Source organism: Prunus avium, chromosome 5, assembly GCF_965620075.1.
Source record: "Prunus avium chromosome 5, drPruAviu1.hap1.1, whole genome shotgun sequence".
NCBI lineage: Eukaryota > Viridiplantae > Streptophyta > Magnoliopsida > Rosales > Rosaceae > Prunus > Prunus avium.
Genome location: NC_142288.1, coordinates 29692010 through 29711078, shown reverse-complemented (window position 1 = coordinate 29711078; position 19069 = coordinate 29692010). Strand labels below are relative to the sequence as shown.

The 19069-nt window shown below is 36.2% G+C and overlaps 2 protein-coding genes and 1 pseudogene across 3 annotated transcripts; all 3 read left to right on the top strand.

The window, feature by feature from the left end:
- Positions 1–221: 221 nt before the first annotated feature.
- On the top strand, positions 222–6103 carry PAPS1 (poly(A) polymerase 1). The gene is made up of 12 exons (XM_021947048.2): positions 222–949; positions 1050–1127; positions 1338–1445; positions 2228–2290; positions 2384–2545; positions 3018–3131; positions 3223–3285; positions 3380–3709; positions 3971–4135; positions 4252–5199; positions 5620–5693; positions 5868–6103. Exons 1-12 carry the CDS (start codon positions 833–835, stop codon positions 5911–5913), a joined length of 2268 nt encoding a protein of 755 aa, XP_021802740.1. The 5' UTR covers positions 222–832; the 3' UTR covers positions 5914–6103.
- Positions 6104–7092: 989 nt separating this feature from the next.
- On the top strand, positions 7093–9124 carry LOC110746823 (transmembrane protein, putative (Protein of unknown function, DUF599)). The gene is made up of 2 exons (XM_021947064.2): positions 7093–7333; positions 8351–9124. The coding sequence occupies exons 1-2, from the start codon at positions 7172–7174 to the stop codon at positions 8909–8911; spliced, it is 723 nt and encodes a 240-aa protein (XP_021802756.1). The 5' UTR covers positions 7093–7171; the 3' UTR covers positions 8912–9124.
- Positions 9125–9274: 150 nt separating this feature from the next.
- LOC110746835 (uncharacterized) lies at positions 9275–12315 on the top strand (annotated as a pseudogene). The gene is made up of 3 exons (XR_015835781.1): positions 9275–10210; positions 10449–10979; positions 11929–12315. The product of XR_015835781.1 is annotated as an uncharacterized LOC110746835 (transcript).
- The last annotated feature ends 6754 nt before the right edge of the window (positions 12316–19069 follow it).

The window sequence follows — 19069 nt, the reverse complement described above, 5'->3', positions numbered from 1 at the left end:
TAAAAAGTAAAAAAGGTATTATTATGTATCTGTAATTCTGTACTGTGTGCAACTCTTTCTCTTGTTTGGCCAGTTGTAACTTGTATGCAACTATTTCTATATTTATATTCAAATTTAGTTTGTGCCGACAGAAAAGATAAATCAATTTAATTATTTACCGTTGGCGTCACTTCTCCGAGTGGAAATAGGAATTGTTATTTAATAAAAACGCGAAACAAATATCGTCTCGCCTCGCCTGTATCAGGAAAAAAAAAATTAGTGAAATCAGAAACCAACACAATATATAAAGATCATATATGATCTCTGAAAAGCCAATGTAACCTTCCCTCTCTCTATAACGCTATCTGTCCACCTACAGCGATAGTTCCAGGGTTGGGTCTTATTGAAGATTCTCAGGCTCGGATAGAGATCATGGCCGAAGACCGACAGCGGCGATTCTGAAAGCCGGAGACTTTGGGATTCCACTGAATTTTGGGGCGTCCATTTGGTGCTGTTTCTTCTTCGTCTAGGGTTAGGGTTGGAATGGTGTTGTACTTTGTATTACGAAATCAAAAGGCTAGGGTTAGCTTTTCTTTCAATTTTGTTTCTCCCTTTTCTTTGTAGCTTTGGGGTTCTGTTCTACCCATTACTTTGTAACTGTAAATTACTTCATTATTATCTTTTTTTTATTTGTTTGTTTCTGATTTCATTATTTTGGAAAGGAAAAAAAGAAAAGAAGAATAAAAGAGTACAAAATATCATCAATAAGAATTTGTTCTTGACGGCCCCATCCCAATTCCCATATTGTTAAAAAAGTTATATTCAAAATAATTTAATTTTCATTCGTATATAAATGGCGAGTCCCGGATTAAGCAACCGAAATAACGGGAAGCGGTTAGGCATTACGGAGCCCATCTCGTTAGGTGGACCGACGGAGTACGATGTGATCAAGACTCGTGAACTTGAAAAGGTTCTGGTTTGGTTGATATTCAATTTGACCAATATCTAAATTTTGGGTATTTACATGTGATTATGCTGAATTTCGGTTTCTGCTTTTTCTGGGTTTTCAGTATTTGCAATATGCTAGATTGTATGAGAGTCAGGAAGAGGCTGTGAGTAGGGAGGAGGTTCTTGGCAGGCTAGACCAGGTTGAACTATCTTTTTCTGTCCCTGTTGTTGTTATTGCTATATTTGTTTTCTCAGAAAAGTGAGGAGAATAAAGAAAATAGGTTTTAAGTTCTATCTTCTGTTTTGTTTCAGGTTTTATTATTTAATTTCTGAGACATTTGATGTGATATGTACTTAATACTGTGTTCTCTGATTGTAATGTATCATCTTGGTGCTGAAATCCAAGCCAGATTGTGAAGATATGGGTTAAAACAATTAGCCGAGCAAAGGGCTTGAATGAGCAACTAGTGCATGAAGCAAATGCTAAGATTTTCACCTTCGGCTCATATCGGCTAGGGGTATGAAGCTCTGTTACTCTTTTCCATCCCAGAGGTTTTTCTTGTTTGCAGTTGTCATGTTAATGTTGTCTAACTGTTGGATGGTTATATCTTAAAGACCTTTAGCAAAGCTTGTCGATTGTGGATGCATTATAAACTTCTGTTGCTGGCTTATCTATTTCTTAAACTACTTACCTTTGGGTTGCATTTCAGTATTTTTATTGTAGCACATGAAGTGAATAAAATAGTTCCCTCTTTGTTGGTCATGTGTCTCAGTATCTTTATTTTTGACGTCTGTGTGATAAGGTCTTTCTGAAGGTTAGATATGAAAAGACCCTATTTTACCTTTGATTAGAGGAATGACCCCATATGGCATGGGGAGGGTTTCACAATTGGTAGACTTGAATTTGTTTATCTTTAACAAAATGCACTGTACATTAGATCTTTTAACAATAACATAGAGAAAAAATGTCTATGGATTTCTTTCTCTCCAAACTCTTTGTTAACCTAAAATATCTATGTGATGATAGTAAGCCGGATACTTGAAAGAATTGTCACAGTTCACCATTCATGCCTCATGTTCTCTTTATGTGCCTTGCTTTGTTACTACTTTGTAGGAAAATATGGTAACTTGTTGATTGAATTATTATTATCAGTAGGGCTCGCCTTTTTTTGATAAATTTTGAGTCTTGTTATGAATAATTCTTTTTGGATGTGGAATCAGTAATGTTATTACAAGTTTGTTTTTTTCCCATTCAAAGCTTCACATATTCTAGTTTTCCCCATTTGCCCCTTGTTGTTAGGTTCATGGCCCTGGAGCAGATATAGACACACTCTGCGTTGGACCTAGACATGCAACCCGAGAAGTGCGATCAGCCTTACCTTTTATTGTGCAATAGTTTTTACTTCATTTTTGCGGTATTAATTAACTTTAAATTTATTTTATAACTTGTGTGTAGGAAGATTTCTTTGGTGAGCTACAGAGGATGCTGTCTGAGATGCCTGAAGTTACAGAGTTGCATCCTGTGCCTGATGCTTACGTCCCAGTTATGAAATTCAAGTTCAGTGGGGTTTCAATAGATCTTCTTTATGCAAAACTGTCACTTTGGGTTATTCCTGAAGTAAGTGTTGGTTATATGCTGGAAGTTCCTTATCCACAATTGAACACATTGTCATCCTTTAATTTTGCATGCCTTATTAACTTCTTTTATGCATCGCTAGAAAGATAATAGATGGCTTTCTGATTCTTAATTTTTCATTCATTATTTCATAAAAACCATTTGAAAAAGCATAGGCAGTGGAGATTTTTGCACTCATTCATATTTTCCTTTCATCTAATAGTCTCTTAACTAAGATCATTTGACTGAATGTAAATTATGAATTTCTAAAGGTCGCTTTAGATGGTTAGCCCAGACCAGGTTAGCTTAGATCAGAGAGTGTCTGTGCTGGACTAAAATTTGCTCAAATAGCTAAATCTTACACTCAATATACTACTATACTTATGTTTTTTAAAGGATGTTATATAAGGAAAAAAATATCTCTTTTGAAAATTTTCTAGTATTTTCTGTTTCCAACGTTTTTTATTTGGAGCAGGACTTAGACATATCACAAGACTCAATACTACAGAATGCAGATGAACAGACAGTTCGTAGTCTCAATGGTTGTAGAGTTACAGATCAAATTCTGCGTTTAGTGCCAAGCATTCAGGTTCTGGCCATCATTGTCTAGCTTATTTGCATACAGTTTTTTGTTTTAAATCTTTTTGTTTCTTATCATGTAACTGGCTTTTTTATTGCAGAATTTCCGCACAACATTGAGATGCATGAAGTTATGGGCAAAGCGTCGTGGTGTTTATTCAAATGTATGGTGGGGGATTTCTGATGCACTAGATTATTCCATAATTCGAGACAGTATTCTTTTTACTTATGATGTGTGCTGCTTTCTATCATGAGCAGGTTGCAGGATTTCTTGGTGGTATAAACTGGGCATTGCTTGTTGCTCGCATATGCCAACTTTACCCAAATGCACTGCCTAATATGCTAGTGTCTCGGTTCTTCAGGGTGTATACTCAGTGGCGTTGGCCAAATCCAGTCATGCTTTGTGCTATTGAAGAAGGGTCTCTTGGACTTCAGGTTTGGGATCCTAGAAGAAATCCAAAGGACAAGTATCATTTGATGCCTATAATTACTCCGGCTTATCCCAGCATGAACTCCAGCTACAATGTGTCCTCAAGTACGCTGCGTATCATGTTAGAGGAGTTTCAGAGGGGAAATGAAATTTGTGAGGTACGATTCTGTGGTGCAAGTTGTGATGACTTCTTTCCACAACACAGAGAACATATAGGTTACAGGATAAGATTTCTCATTGACTCATATTATGTAATGATTTGAGTGGTGGTATTCTTGTTCTTGTTAACTAGGCCATGGTTGTAAAGTTTAGTGTTTATTTCAAATGTTCCATTGATGGAGTTGTATTCCTTAAAAAAAATCTGCAAAATGTGAATACTGTGCCTCTGTCCTGAGTTTGATGTTTGGTAGTGCTTGCAGGCTATGGAAGCAAATAAGGCTGATTGGGACACCCTTTTTGAGTCTTATGATTTCTTTGAAGCATATAAGAATTATTTGCAGATAGACATCAGTGCAGAAAATGCTGATGACTTTAGAAAATGGAAAGGTTGGGTTGAGTCCCGTCTTCGCCAACTAACGCTGAAGGTGAAACTATTCCTTCTGTGTTATTCTTTTGCTCTCTCTCTCTCTCTCTCTCTCTCTCTCTCTCTCTCTCTCATAATAATCAGTGATGCTTATTCATCTGTTACATGTTAATCCAGATTGAGAGGCACACTTATGACATGCTACAGTGTCACCCACACCCAGGTGATTTTTCAGACAAATCCAGACCTTTTCATAGCTCTTACTTCATGGGCCTACAACGAAAACAAGGCGTTCCCGTCACTGAAGGTGAGCAATTTGACATAAGGGCAACAGTAGAGGAATTTAAGCAGTCTGTCAACCGGTACACATTATTGGAGCGTGGAATGGAGATCCGTGTATCCCATGTAAAACGCAGGAACATTCCTAATTTTGTATTTCCTGGTGAGGTTCGACCTTTGCGCCCATCTAAAGTAACTTGGGGGAGCAGGCGCGGTTCAGAACTGAAGGTTTCTGGTGATGCTCAACCAGATAAATTGTGTGAAGGTAAAACTGATTTAGATGGATCAGATGGTGGACAGAAGAGAAAGCGGGTGGATGATACTGTAGAGACCGACTCAAGGTATGCCAAGTCTTTACATCTCTGCAGTGGGGAAGTTCATGCGGCTAGCCCTCCTATCAGCAATATCAGTTCATGTTCCACAAAATGTGAAAGTACGGATGCAAACAAAAAAGTTGATGATAGCATAGCAGTTAGCTTAGAAAAGATAGAAAACGCCGCAGATATTCCTTATCAGAATGGTCAGATTGAAGTATCGTCAAGGTGCAATCCGTCAAACGATAGTCTACCTGCTGCTGCGAATACATCAAGTTCTAAAGACGCAGAGAAGATGGCATTAGAGAAGAATATGGCTTGCCCATATGTTTCACACCAAGCTTTGCCAGAACTGGATGAGCTTGAAGATGATTCTGAATATAGACATCAAGTCAAAGATTTTTCCGGGAACATGAAAAGCAGTCAAATGGAGCCTTCAGAGGAGAATGTATCAGTTTCAGCGCCAGTAAACTCAAGCAATGGAGCTGGTCCTTCCACTGATTCATATGATGGGGGCTTAGAGGAACTTGAGGTCAAACACATAACTTTTGTTTGTGTTCGTATTTTTCGACTTTCAAAGTTTTCATCTCATTATTCAATTATGTCCCTTGTGGATTTTTATATTTGGTTGCATGTGCAGTATTTGTTCTTAAGATTTTTTGTTTGTTTTTATTTTTCGGGAATGCTATTTTGTGAGTGCATACTTAGGGTAAAGCCGTTCAGAACATCTAAAGATAGATTTGCAGGAAATTGAACTCTGTATAAAAACTTTAAAAACAAAATAAGTTTCTTCTTAATATATATGGGAGGTGAAGGGGAATCATTTCGTATTTGCTTTTTTTGATCTTTTCTATGTTATTCTGTGTCATTGTCTGCTTTAGCACTGTTGGTTGCTTTTCATTGAAGCTTTTAACCGGTAATTCTTCTTTTATTGCATGTTCTAATTTTAAAGCCGGCGGACCTTATGGTGCCATCTTCAAATGGAACCCCTCCTGAACCTGTGGCACAGAAAAAGTCGATCATCAGGTATTCATTGGTTCAACCAATTCTGAAACCATTTCAATTTAAATGTGTGTGATTGATCGTCACACCAGAATATTTCTTTTAAATCCTGAAATACTTTGAAAAGCAGGTGCGTAACTATTCCTTTCAGCAACTTTTATGTCTTGAACCTCTTTTTTTTCTTCTTGTTATTTGCAGGTTGAATTTCACTTCGCTGGCCAAAGCTGCTGGTAAAAGCTCATAAAAGGACTAGTGTAGTTTTCTTTTTGGTTTTTTCTTGGGCTTCGGCCCTCCTTGTAACCGAAAAAAAAAAAAACCTCATAAAAGGATGTTGAATCTTGAAATCTCATATGTATTATAAGAATTGTTCTTTTTCTTTTCACTTTTTGTATCAACTGTTATAATCAATAAAATTTGAATTTTACTTCTATGAACATGAGAATGCTGGTGCTAGTTTCTGATTTTCTCATTTCACCAATGATTGATGGAACCCTTGCTCACGTTCAATCGACCAAGCTTACAACCAGAAGTGAGCCGTGGCTGCTGGCATTAGGATCACGTACTTATTATAATATAGAACTAGAGCAAAATCTGACAATCAACTCGGTCAATACAAGATAAGTACAAGCCATTGGGGAGGGGTTTCGAACATCTGCCCACATGGGTTGAAATTGAAGAATTCAATCAACATCTGCCCACATGGGTTGAAATTGAAGAATTCAATCAACTGAGATCTCTGAGATCTACCCATTGTAGTCAATACAAGATCTTTAGCTTGTGCAAAAAATAATAAATCAATCAATAAAAGCCTTAACAGGACACCATGGATGATGATGTGATGTTAATGAATAATCTATAATAAAATTAACACCTATAATAATCGAATGAATTTTGTTCTGTTTATGAAAAAGAAACAAAAATTTTTTCTTGTAACAAAAAAGAAACAAGATTATTGAAACCAAACCCTCCGTTTGTATCGAGGAAAATAATTCGAGAGTTGAAGAGGAGAAATTGATATTTCAATTGTTTGGCAACTTAAGCATGTAACTTATTAAATGATGCGCAAAAAAAAAAATCGTGGAAATTAAGGATCAAGATTTCCAAGTTTAATTTCCACCAAAAGATGCGTTATTTTGCAATTTCTATTGAGCATGAATTCGTTTTTCACCCTAATTTCTGTTATTTACAACATTCGACATACATAAACCCGAATACTGAAATTATTAATAGCCAGAAATTTAAATCATGAATATCTAAATTCCTTTATTTAAGAATGTTATGTAATTTGCAAACTGAGTCAGTATGGGTGAAAAGCTAGACTCCAAAAGTAAAAAATTGGCATGTATTGCGCTCTGACTCTGTTCACGCTGTCTCTCACGCTGTGAAACCTCTCACCTTTCATATACAACAATTATAATACATAGTACCCTTTTTCAGCGTCGGTGTCTTAACGCCCTTGTCTTCCAAATTCTCATTCACTTCTCTCTCTGAGAGAGAGAGAGATGGAAGAGGAGCAGCTGGACTATGTGCTGGTACCACTGGGTCTGTTGGTGTTTGGAACATATCACGTGTGGCTGCTCATCACCATTCTGCGTTATCCAATTCGAACTGTCGTTGGCCTCAATGCTCAGTCTCGTCGCCAATGGGCCTTATCCATGATGACTGTCAGTTCCCATCTCTCTCTCTCTCTCTCTAGACTTATCCTGTTCTGTTCAATTGGTGTTTGAATTCTTTAGCTAGCTAGTGGGTATTTGAATTTTTCCTTTTCGATGGTTAGTGAGTGTGGTCATGAAAATAGAATTACATCCAACCATATGACCCAAAAAGAAAACAAAAAGAATTGGCTAAATAAATCCCTTTACAATTTGGCTGTATTCCATGTCCTTTCTTGGTAGGTAGGAAGTAGGTACCCTTTACAATTACGAATAGGATTGTGGCATGTAATTGGCGTTGGGGTCATTGGGAGCTATTAAGGTTCTAATACTGATCCTTTCGCTGTAAAGAGTTTTGCTTTGGGTTTAAGAGTAAGGTGGCTGGAAACTGGTAAATAGTTCTTCATGTGGGATCATGTAAAATGAGTCTTTGGGGGGTATGGAAAGCTGTTGTCTTTAAGACTTTTCAGCATCGTTTAAAGGTTTTGGAAACTTAAAGTTCTCAAACTAGCTACTTATTTACAACTCTACTGTATATGTATCAGTTGGCTTATGCTATACAAAGAAGCAAGCTTCATCTCACATTTCTTTCTTCATGCTAGAATTTTCAAGATCCAAAATTTAATTAGGATGCTTAAAGTTAAACATTACTAATTGGCCTTCTTTGGCTACCTGTCCCATGAATTGGAGATTAACTAGTAGGATTCATTCATGTACCTTGGTTAGGCTGATCTCTGGACAAGACCATTTGGTGGAGTCATGATAGTATATCTAAGGTGTATTTCTTGCTTGACTTCTTCTGTTGCTTTCCATCACCAACAACAAGCTAAGATGATCTTTTATGATTTTGAGAAGTTAACCTGTTTTCTGGGATTAGTCATTGGTATCTTTCAAAGTTTCAATCCCCTAATGTTATTGAAACCTCAAACTATTATCTAACTTTTCAAGAAGAAACAATAGAATTTGAGGGTTGGTCCATCATATATATAATAAAAGAGTCAACCCCTTTCCTTTAATTTTATTGATCAGGACCCCTTGAAGAATGGTGTTTTGGCTGTTCAAACCATACGCAACAACATAATGGCATCTACACTGTTGGCAACAACAGCTATTACTTTGAGTTCTCTGATCGGTGTATTTGTGAGCACATCATCAAACTCTGGCAACACAGCATCGAGATTAGTTTATGGCAATAAGACTGCATTTCTCTCTTCGATCAAGTACTTTGCTATCTTGCTTTGCTTTCTGGTTGCCTTTCTCTTGAATGTGCAGTCAATTAGATACTATGCCCATGTTAGCTTCTTAGCCACTGTGCCCACATGGAAGGGTCAAAAGGATTATATCGAGTACGTTGCAAGAAACTTGAACCGAGGAAGCTACTTCTGGTCCCTTGGATTAAGAGCTTTCTACCTCTCATTCCCTCTCTTCCTCTGGATATTTGGACCCATACCCATGTTTGTGTGTTGCTGCATTATGTCCTGTGTTCTTTATTTCTTGGACACAAGCACTAGTTTTACAAGACATCTTCACACTAACTCTCTCAAAGGGGTCGCATACGATGATGTGGAATCAGTTGGACAACCGTCATGATAATAAGGTCTTGGAAATTACCTTTTTTTTTTCTTCTTAATCCTGTTCAGATTTATTAGAATATTAGTTGGTTTATTAAATCTTAAGTAGATAGATCTTCTGTATATTTTTCGTAACTGTGTACGTATGTTGGTTCCTGCTTTTGGATTTTGGAAAGCATGTAGTTAAGACTTGAGACCTTGGAGGCTATGGGATGCATTTGCTATTTGAAAATTTTCAGCCCCCATTTCTAAGTATTAAAATATGCTGGGTGTAAGATGAATGTTGGATTTAAATAGAACTCCTCGAATGAATATCATGTATTATTTTGTGTAATTTAAGACATTTGTCATGCATGCTGAACTGAATGGCAGGATGCATGACAAATTCTGTATATTGCTGAATTGCAATGTATTAGGGTTTCGAGGTCCAAGAATGAATGGCAGTATGCTCAATTCCTAAACAACAGGGAAGAACTGAGTGGTAGTAGAAATTCTGTCCAAAACATTTGTCCCAACAAAACCCTTCAGCTGCCTGCAGGGGATTTAATTAGCCAGCTAAAGATAGATTATGTGTCTTTTGCTTTAGGGAGATTCTCCAATAAGTATTTTATGTTAAGGATTGGTTACATGCTTCTAATATTGGTCATTGGGTTGCATTTATTAACTGTATTGATAGTCTCTTAAATGCAATCTAACGGCCGAAATTAGAAGTATGTAACCAATTCATTACAACTCACTTAGTATTTTATCTTCTTTTCTTTATTTATTTATTCACTAACCAAATAAAACAAGTGTAGAAACACTGCGTGAACGTGCCCTTGATATCAGCGTTCAAAAACTTTCAACTCAACATTTCTTTATCAACTGGTTTCCAACAGTGCCACTTATCTTTTTATTTTGGTCCCATTTGGCTATATTTTTTGGTTTGTCAGAAGCCAATTAATCAACCAACACATTGGCGGTTGAGGGTCCGATCCAATCCAATCATGACCAGATACAATATTAACAGTTACAAGGTTGCTCTGTCTTTGCCTTAAGCAGCTGAACCCCGTCTTCTGTAACTTCAGACAACTCACTCACTCTCGAGGATAGGGAAGAGAGAGAGAGTAATTAAGTGGTAAAGACACTAAAAGAGTAGAAGAGAAGAGGGATGGAAGGGGATTGCTTAAGCTGCGACTATCTGCTGGTACCAGTGGGCCTGTGTGTGTTGGGAATATACCACATTTGGCTACTCATCACAGTTCTGCGCAATCCCACAAAAACTGTCATTGGCCTCAATTCTGCGGTTCGCAAACAATGGGTCTTCTCCATGATGGCTGTTAGTCCCCCTTTCTCTTTCCTTTTATGTTTTCCTTTTGCAATTTACAGGATTTCTTTTTTAGAACCCAAAAACAAAAAAAGTTACAGACTTTGGTAAGTAAAACTTTTGAGAAGGATAAAACCATTTGCATTTCCTTCATATATACAATGATACATGGGGCATGCCTAATTAACACTTGCTATGCTAATTAGCATTAAGTGCAAAGTTTAGGTTCTCTTCTCTGCATCAATTTCAGGACCCCATGAAGAATGGTGTTTTGATTATACAAACATTGCGCAACAACAGCAATTACTCTTTCTTCTGTGATCAGTGTGTTTGTGAGCACCAGCTCCAGCTCTAGCTCTGACAGCACTGTATCACATCAATTAGTTTATACCATCCCTCTTTCTTCAATCAAGTACTACTGCATTTTGCTCTGCTTTTTGGTTGGATTTCTCTGCAATGTGCAGTCTACTAGATACTTTGCCCATGCTTGCTTCTTGGCTACTCTGCCAACAGGGAAAGACAAAACAGACTACATTGAATATGTTTCGACAACTGTGAATCGAGGAAGTTACTTTTGGTCCCTTGGATTGCGAGCATTCTACCTCTCAATTCCTCTCTTTCTCTGGATCTTTGGGGCAATTCCCATGTTTGTTTGTTGCTGCATAATGACAAATGCTCTCTATTTCTTGGACACAACCACCAGTTTTACACAACTTATTCACAGCTAATCCCTCAAAGAGGAAGGGAGAACCAATGATGTCGAATCAATTGGTCAATCATCGTAAGGTCTGTTCGATAATACATAATACTATTACAATTGGTAATTCTTAAGGCATGATATCACGATAACAGATTGTGTCTATTTTAATCTGAATATTATTGTTTGTGTGTACCGCCTCTGCCGGTGTTTTGAGTGTCCATGTTCATGTGTGTCCTTTTTTTTTTGGCTATAGATTGACATATGTCTTTGATTCTTATACTGGTGAGAGAAAAACTTTAGTCTAAGATCTTGGAGGAAATCTTTGATAAGTTTGGCACGCTTTAGTATTATCTTGGACTGAAGAGCAGAGTTCGAAGCAATGTTTTATTCTCATTGTTTTTCTAAAAGACAAGTATTTAGAATTTTCAACTGGACATAGAACTTTACATGTAATATTCTAAAAGCTGGGAGAATTCTCTGCAACTAGCCTTTGGAAATATGTGGTTGTCAGTGTTCTTCTAAAAGAAAAAGCCAAGTCTAAGACTATGAGGATTAATTCCTTACCATTGTGGCAGGCATGAAAAGCTTTTACCTGATCGAACAACTTGGCCAATAGGCAATCTAATACCAAGAAAACTAATTCCACTATCCTAACGGAACAATGGATGATGGATTTTGTATTATATTCTTGGGCAGTAGTCTTGATTTGCCTCATTTTAATGCCAAAAAGTTGAAAGATCTTGATATTGGATCATGCATTCTGCAGCAAAGAATATAGTTTCAAATGGGATTTAGAAATACCTTATTTAGTGTCAGTAGACAGTGAAATACAATGAATTTAAATTAAGCAATAGGATTCTTCAAATTTCTTGCTGGGGGAATTTGCTGCCACTCGCCAAATGTTTGACTTGTTCCTTACCTACTTTGAGGTCATGCATCTATATGTTCCTCTCAGAATGCTTACTCTGAAGAGTTTTTTTTTTTTTTTGGGGGGGTCCGACTCTGAAGATATCTTGTTCTGGATTCTCAGGGCAAATTCTGGTTTTGAGGACTTTCACATTCGCGGTCCCCTACTTAAGGACTATGACTCAGTTTCTGCGGCTAATGTTGCTAGATAGTCTGTAATATGTTTCTGTTTCAACTTGCTGGTTGCTAAGTCCTCCTGATGGCTATTTGCTGTGTTCTGTACGCTTCCCATATCGGCAATAGGCATGAAGGCTACCTTTGTGTTTATTAAGCTTGGCAAAAATGTGCTATCTTCTTGCTCTGCTGCACTGAGTCCTGGTTATCTTTCTTTTTCAAAATCTCAAATACTCATTAGGTGGCTTTCACTGCGGGTGCATCCAGGTCGAAAGTTATAAATTGTACTTGTTCTGAACCCTCCTTGCTTCTTTAATCAAGAGAGAATTTTATTTTATTTTTGTAATTCATCATTGATTGCAGTAGCATTCGCGGCGGAACCTCTTATTTATTGTTTTTTTTTAAACGGTAGGCCACAAATGGAAAAAATAAAAAAAACAAAAAAAAACTCTGGGATATTGCAACTCTATGGCCCCGTTTGGTTCACATAATGAATTTGAGGGGAAATCACTTCCCATATCATTTTCCAAGGGATGGGAAATCGAGATTCATTTCTCATGTTTGGTAATCCTCAAAGTAACCTATACATACCACTTTATTTCCTTTCACATGTTTGGTTTGTGTAGAAATGTAAAATAAAGTTTGTTTAATTTTCGAATTATATCCATATGAAATCAAATAAAAGAAGGATACAAAACCCCAAAAGGGGGTGGAGGGCTTCACTTTCCCCCTACTTTCCCATGTGCAAGGCAACGATTTCCCATGACTGTGCTTACCAAACATGGGAAAGCAATTGATTTCCCATCCCTAAGCCTCATTTCCCATGAACCAAACGGAGACTATCAATAGGGTGTTGTTCTAAGAGGGATTGGCAATGCCATTGTTTATCATCTCTTGCACATTGAGCTTTTGATGAAATAGCATGCTACACAACATATTCCCTAAACTGAATGAAGGGAAGGAAATGATGGTGTGTTTATTAATCATGAATTGGAGTTCTCATCAGGAATTGAATTTCACTTATGGAGGATTCTGGCGTTTACTTCACATCAAGAAATTAAAAAGTAAGTGGGGCTCACACAAAATTAGAAATTGAATTCTTGATTTTGGAGGAATTCAATTCTTGGGTGGAATGTGGTATTCTAATTCCTGGAGAACTAACCTATTATGAATTCATCTTTTTTACCCATTATATCCTCACACAATTTTAAAAAATCCAAATTTGTCATCTACTTTAACCCAACGACGAGGACATTTTAGTAATTAATACCACTTCTACTCCAATTCCATATGGTTTAGTAAACAACTTTAATAGGAATCCGGAATCTAACTCTTCTCAATCCATATGGTTTAGTAAACAATTTCAATAGGAATCTGAAATCTAATTCTCCTTAATTCAATTTCTCATAATCCAATTACGGATTAGTAAATATGCCAAGTAAAGAAAGTAGAGTAATTGTTTTAGCATCTTATGCTTGTAAAGGATGCTATCTGTATGATATGACTTGATTCTGACATACAAGAGTTTTTCTGGGTGTTGATGATAGTGGAAATATATATGGCTTAGTTTGAAGCAGAACAATATTTTCGAATGTGGTAGCTGCAACAGCTAGAAGATGAAAGCAAATAATGACATGCACAAATTCAATACAAAGCTTATTTTGGAAAGGCTTAATATCACAAAATGTCCCTAAGATTTACGAAACTATCAAATTGCATCCTTAATGTTTTTTTGTGTCATTCGTGGTCCTCAAGGTTAGTATGTGTGATCACAAATGGTCATTGACATTAGTTTCCATAAAAAATTCCGTTAGTTTGCTGACGTGACATATATATCACAAAACATCCTTGAGGTTCAAGCACCTATCACAAATGATCCCTGCGAAATTTTTTAATTTAAAATTTATAAAATTTTGGTTTTTTTTTTATAAAATAATTTATGGAATTTATATTATTTAAAAATATATATCTTTTTTTTTTTGGTTAAAATATATATCATATTTTAAATACACGTGGCACTATATTATTGGAGATGTGGGCTCCAAATATATGCCACACTTTGGCCAGCACTTTAATTACCCCTTACGGGCCGACCCGGTGTGAGCGGGGTTAGTCTGGGTTGTGGTTAAGGCTTAAAGGTGCCACCCATAATTGGGGCCCATCCAGAACCACCTCGTGGTTCAGACCCCAAAAAAAAAAAAAAAAAACCACAGGTTTAGGGTTCATAAATGGTCCTCAAGGTTAAAATCTTCTATAAATGGTTTTTTCATTTTTAAATTATTTTTTAAAAACTTCTTTAGCTTGTTGATGCGGCATATATGTGGAGCTCACATCTTCAAAAATATAGTGTCACGTGTATTTAAAGTACAATATATATTTTAAAAAAAAATTTAAAAAGAAAACCAAAATTTTAAGAATTTTAAATTTAAAAAATTAAAAAATTTCGCAAGGACCATTTGTGATAAGTGCGTAAACATCAGGGATGCTTTGTGATATATATATGTCACATTAGCAAACAAACGGAGTTTTTGACGAAATCTAACGGTGGGAACCAATTTTTATAACACATATTAACCTTGAGGACCACGAATGACCAAAAAAAAAAAAAATTAAGGATGCAATCTGATAGTTTCGTAAACCTTAAGAACATTTTGTTATATTAAGCCTTTTGGAAATGTCAAAGCCGACATGCGTGGGCTTGTTCTTGACTTATTCTATTCATGATTCATCACTTGTTCACCTTATCATGATTGCCGAGCTAGATAGCACTCAAACACAAATAAATATACGCTAATGCTAATTATGCTAATTATGCCAATGCTATAGCTCGCCTCACCATGATTGACGGGCAATACAAGAGAAATCTGCATGCGCCTACACAGTTTATGATCAAGATTCTCTTGTATTGCCCGTCAATCATGAAAGTAATCAAATTTGTTAGTTCCCGGTGGTACTGATACTGAATAAATATAAGAGCTGTAAATATTTCAATTAATTCCAAAAGTAGTCTATGTAGTCTTTGGCTGGGTTGTCTATCTATGGCCATTGCAATTTGCATTGCCCATGATAATAATGAATCAATCTGACATAAGGGACCAGTAGCCACTACACTCTGAACGTGCAGTCAGACAAAGACAGTATATAAGGTACAGGACCAGATTTTTTTATTTTAAATATATATATATATATATATATATATATATATATATATATATATATATATATATATATATATGTGTGTGTGTGTGCTAGCTAGGCAAGCAGGCATATTGGCCAGAAAGAGCTAATCTCCATGACTTGTATATTTATCTTTTCAGAAACATCCACTTCCTAAAACCTACCAAACGAAAGGTTTTGGAAGATGGCCTAGATTAGCTACTTTCCAAATGCATATATATACATACATAATTTGATTGCGTACTCTCTCTCTCTCTCTCTCTCTCTCTCTCTCTCTCATGATGATGATGATGATTAGATTAGATGATGATTAGACATGATGAATTCACACAGTTCCCAACTCTATCTCAAGTATACTTCAACCCTTTATATATTATATATCCAATCAAAGGAGGCGCATGAATTAATTAATACAGAGACATATGGGGGCCTATCAAACTGCAGCCACTTTCAAATTCTTGATGATGTACACAACTTTCTCTTTCTTACTTTTTCTTTCTCTCTTTATATATATATCTCTCTCTCATGTAAAAGTCTAAGCTGCATAGTTGGAAGACGTACAGTTTTATCATAACAGCACTTGAATAATATATGAGAGAGATGATAAGTAGAATAGCTAAGGCGTAGTGGAAGGAAGGAATTCTTCTTCGTTCTTCTTCTTTTTCCTTGTTTCATTTCAAAGACAAGTTAATGATAATCAAGCCATAGCCCAGTAAGAATTGGATCCCACTACCCACTAGCTCGCTCGCTCCCTCCCATACACGATCCCATCCCATGCTGCCTCTCTCTCTCTCTCTCTCTCTCTCTCTCTCTCTCTCTCTCTCTCTCTCCACTTAATTAATTCACACTCTATTTTCTGTGGTGGGATGGCATTATAAGGAAAGAAGCTCTAGTAGGGTTGTTTGCCTTTTGACTATACTACTATATATATATATGCAATGCACATTACAACTTCACTACATTTAACAACATTAATTATTCCATTAAGGGTGGATAAGATCAATTATGAATTTCTCATTCATTTAATCAATGCATGCAATATACTATATCATATCACATCAACTATATACTAGCTAGTATAATCACTCAAACAATGTTATTAGTTTGGGTTGGGCATCATGATTGTGCAGACATTACAGTTCAACTACAACTAAGGTGGGTCTAAGATATTCAATCATAATTAAACAATTTGTTCTTTGAATTAATTAATTAATTATATATATATATATATTAAATTTATCCCAAAAATAAATTTTATATATTAAATAAATTTGTTCATCGCATCTCACACATGCATGAAGGTTTTGGATGTCTCCCTGATATCTTCTATTGTATATATATACATTCAATAAGGTAACCAGATAGATTCCATAAAATGTTAAGTAAGAATTAAACATCCAAGTAACTAGCTAGCACAATATCTATTTTTTGCTACCCACCCCTTGTGGCTGGGGGACCCTACTAACCCCAAGGGTAGGGGGTGTGTGCTTTGTGCAACTTCACCCACCAATGCTAAGGTGAATAACCCAAGACCGCTATGCCTCACCGGAGAATGTTTCAATCAAGCAATCAATCACTTTAATGCTCTGCTTAGTTACAAGCTCATGCTACTAGGCTCGGCAACACAATATTTGTTTTTCATTAGAGCCAGAAACATACAAATTCAAGAAAGTCTAGGTGCATAGACCTATCTCTGTACTATTTGGTTAAAATTAATTCTAATCATTAGGAATATGGACACCTGGGTTATCTATTCTATTTCCCTGCATGCTAGTGATCTCAATGCTTGATTAATGGTTGTTTACAACAATATTAGTGAGAGGGGTCGTAACCTATAGACTATGGATACAATACAATCACATGGAAAAAACTACTAATTAATAAACATATCTAATTAAATCCAAGAATTAACTACAGTTTCTATCATATATAAATATGGAATATTATTGGAATGATTGACTACAAGGCTGGGAAAACGCATATGAATCTGCAAACTTTTGTCTCCATATATATATCTTTTTTTTTCCAGCAAGCTCTCTGTAAAATTAGATCTACCAGGAATGCAATTGGAAGAAAATAACTAAGAAAAAAATGAATCTCTCTTGTATAAAAACAACATGTAGCCATTCACATTGAGTTCAACAATTTCAGCCCCCCTTTCAAACAGCTCAAATTATTAGTTCTCTTGCAAAGGAAGGAATTTTTCTTTTGTTCAGCTTATTACAAGTATCACATGTCCTCAGTTTGTGCACAAATATATCAATATGCAGACAGATTGCAGCTCTTCTCCTACAAAGCAAGTGATACCTTCTCCCCAGCCTTCTCTTTTAGGAGTTACAGCTAAATATTAAAAAATATATATATATATATATATTTATTTATTTATTTTTATATTTATATTTATATAGCATCAGAATGTTTTCAGACATCATCTTAATTACTGGAGAAAACAAAAATAGTTGTAAAGCTAAGAGATGAAAGATTAAATATATATCCCTTTTAGGGGTTCCAAGATATCTGACACCAATTTAATCACTGGATCTCAGGTATCTTTCAGAGACCTAGCTAGCTAGTGAAGATTTTCAACCAAGATCATATGTCTAGGGATTGAGACTACACATTAACAATTGAGAAATAAATAAATTTCACATGAACAGACGCCATCAATATTCATTTCTCCATGTCAGTTGCACATAATATGTATACTCAGCTGAGGAAGGGACTTGATTAATTACCCTAACCTCACCAGACGGATTTTGATGCCATCGCTCACAAACAAGACGAGTCTGATCTGCAAACTGCTGCATCGCCTTCTCTGATCTGCTCGCCTCACTACTTCAAACCTGTAAAACATAAGAGCAACCACAGTTGTTCAGCTATATATATGTGTGTGTGTATGTGTTTGTGTGAATATCGATCTGTGGAGTTTTATGGAGAGAACTAAAATAACAAAATTAAAACAATATATATATGCAATTCCAAGGAAGCAATGAAATAATCTTGGATTTTCATGAGTTAAAAGGAAGGAAATATGGGAGGTGCAGTGCAGCCTGAAGCCTGAAGCCTGAAGGGGGGAAGAGAGGTAGCTAGATGGATGGATGGATGGATAGCTAGGTAGGTGATGACAGAAGCATAGAGAGCACAAAGGAGTGAGATGCATATTTGATTGCAAATCATCCATCTGTGCTCTCTATCTTCTGTCAACAACATATCACCACACCACTGCTTCCTCTCTCCCTCCCTACCCTAACTTTAATAATTTAATAATATAAATGATTATTAAATGGAAAGTAGTTGTAGCTGCAGATACTTTAAAAGACTCGCAGCAATGGTCCCTATTTATAGAAAAAAAGGAACACCCCCTTCCACTACAAAAATAAAAAAAAAGAGGAAAAACTTTCACAAAGAGAAGGGTACTATAGTACATATCCTATATATTTGCAACCGCTTCTCACGAGATAAAATTTTGTCAAAAGGACAGATATATAGTACTCATCTTCTTCATCATTTTCTAACTTCCTAACAAACCCCACACAGTTTCCAAGGTAAACCATTGGTAGCTAGCCAAGGTATATTACTATTTTAGCCACTGACAGTGAAGAAAGAAATATCTTAAGCTTAACCAACTCCTCATAATTAATAATTTAATATTATTGAAATGAATGAGGAATATACTCCCTCCCCCTCCCACCCTCCCTTCCTTCTTCCTCCCATTTCGGGAAGGGTTGAATGAGTCAGAAATCTCACTCACAGTGCCTGCCTGTTAAGCTAACTATAATTATTTCATTCCAGTACTGTACTGATATATCCTAACAGCATATATCCATGCAGCTTTATTTGATATGCCCCCATGTGCATTAAGGATCTCCATAATCCTGTGCAGATTATGTGTGTGGTCATGCAATCCTTATGCC

Bases quoted from the DNA above. Each gene is read 5' to 3' on its own strand.
- PAPS1 (XM_021947048.2), top strand. From the start codon at position 833: ATGGCGAGTCCCGGATTAAGCAACCGAAATAACGGGAAGCGGTTAGGC. The intron at 3,710-3,970 runs GTACGATTCTGT...TAGTGCTTGCAG, and splicing joins GGGGAAATGAAATTTGTGAG to GCTATGGAAGCAAATAAGGC. The intron at 5,694-5,867 runs GTATTCATTGGT...TGTTATTTGCAG, and splicing joins CAGAAAAAGTCGATCATCAG to GTTGAATTTCACTTCGCTGG.
- LOC110746823 (XM_021947064.2), top strand. From the start codon at position 7,172: ATGGAAGAGGAGCAGCTGGACTATGTGCTGGTACCACTGGGTCTGTTG. The intron at 7,334-8,350 runs GTCAGTTCCCAT...TTTATTGATCAG, and splicing joins GGGCCTTATCCATGATGACT to GACCCCTTGAAGAATGGTGT.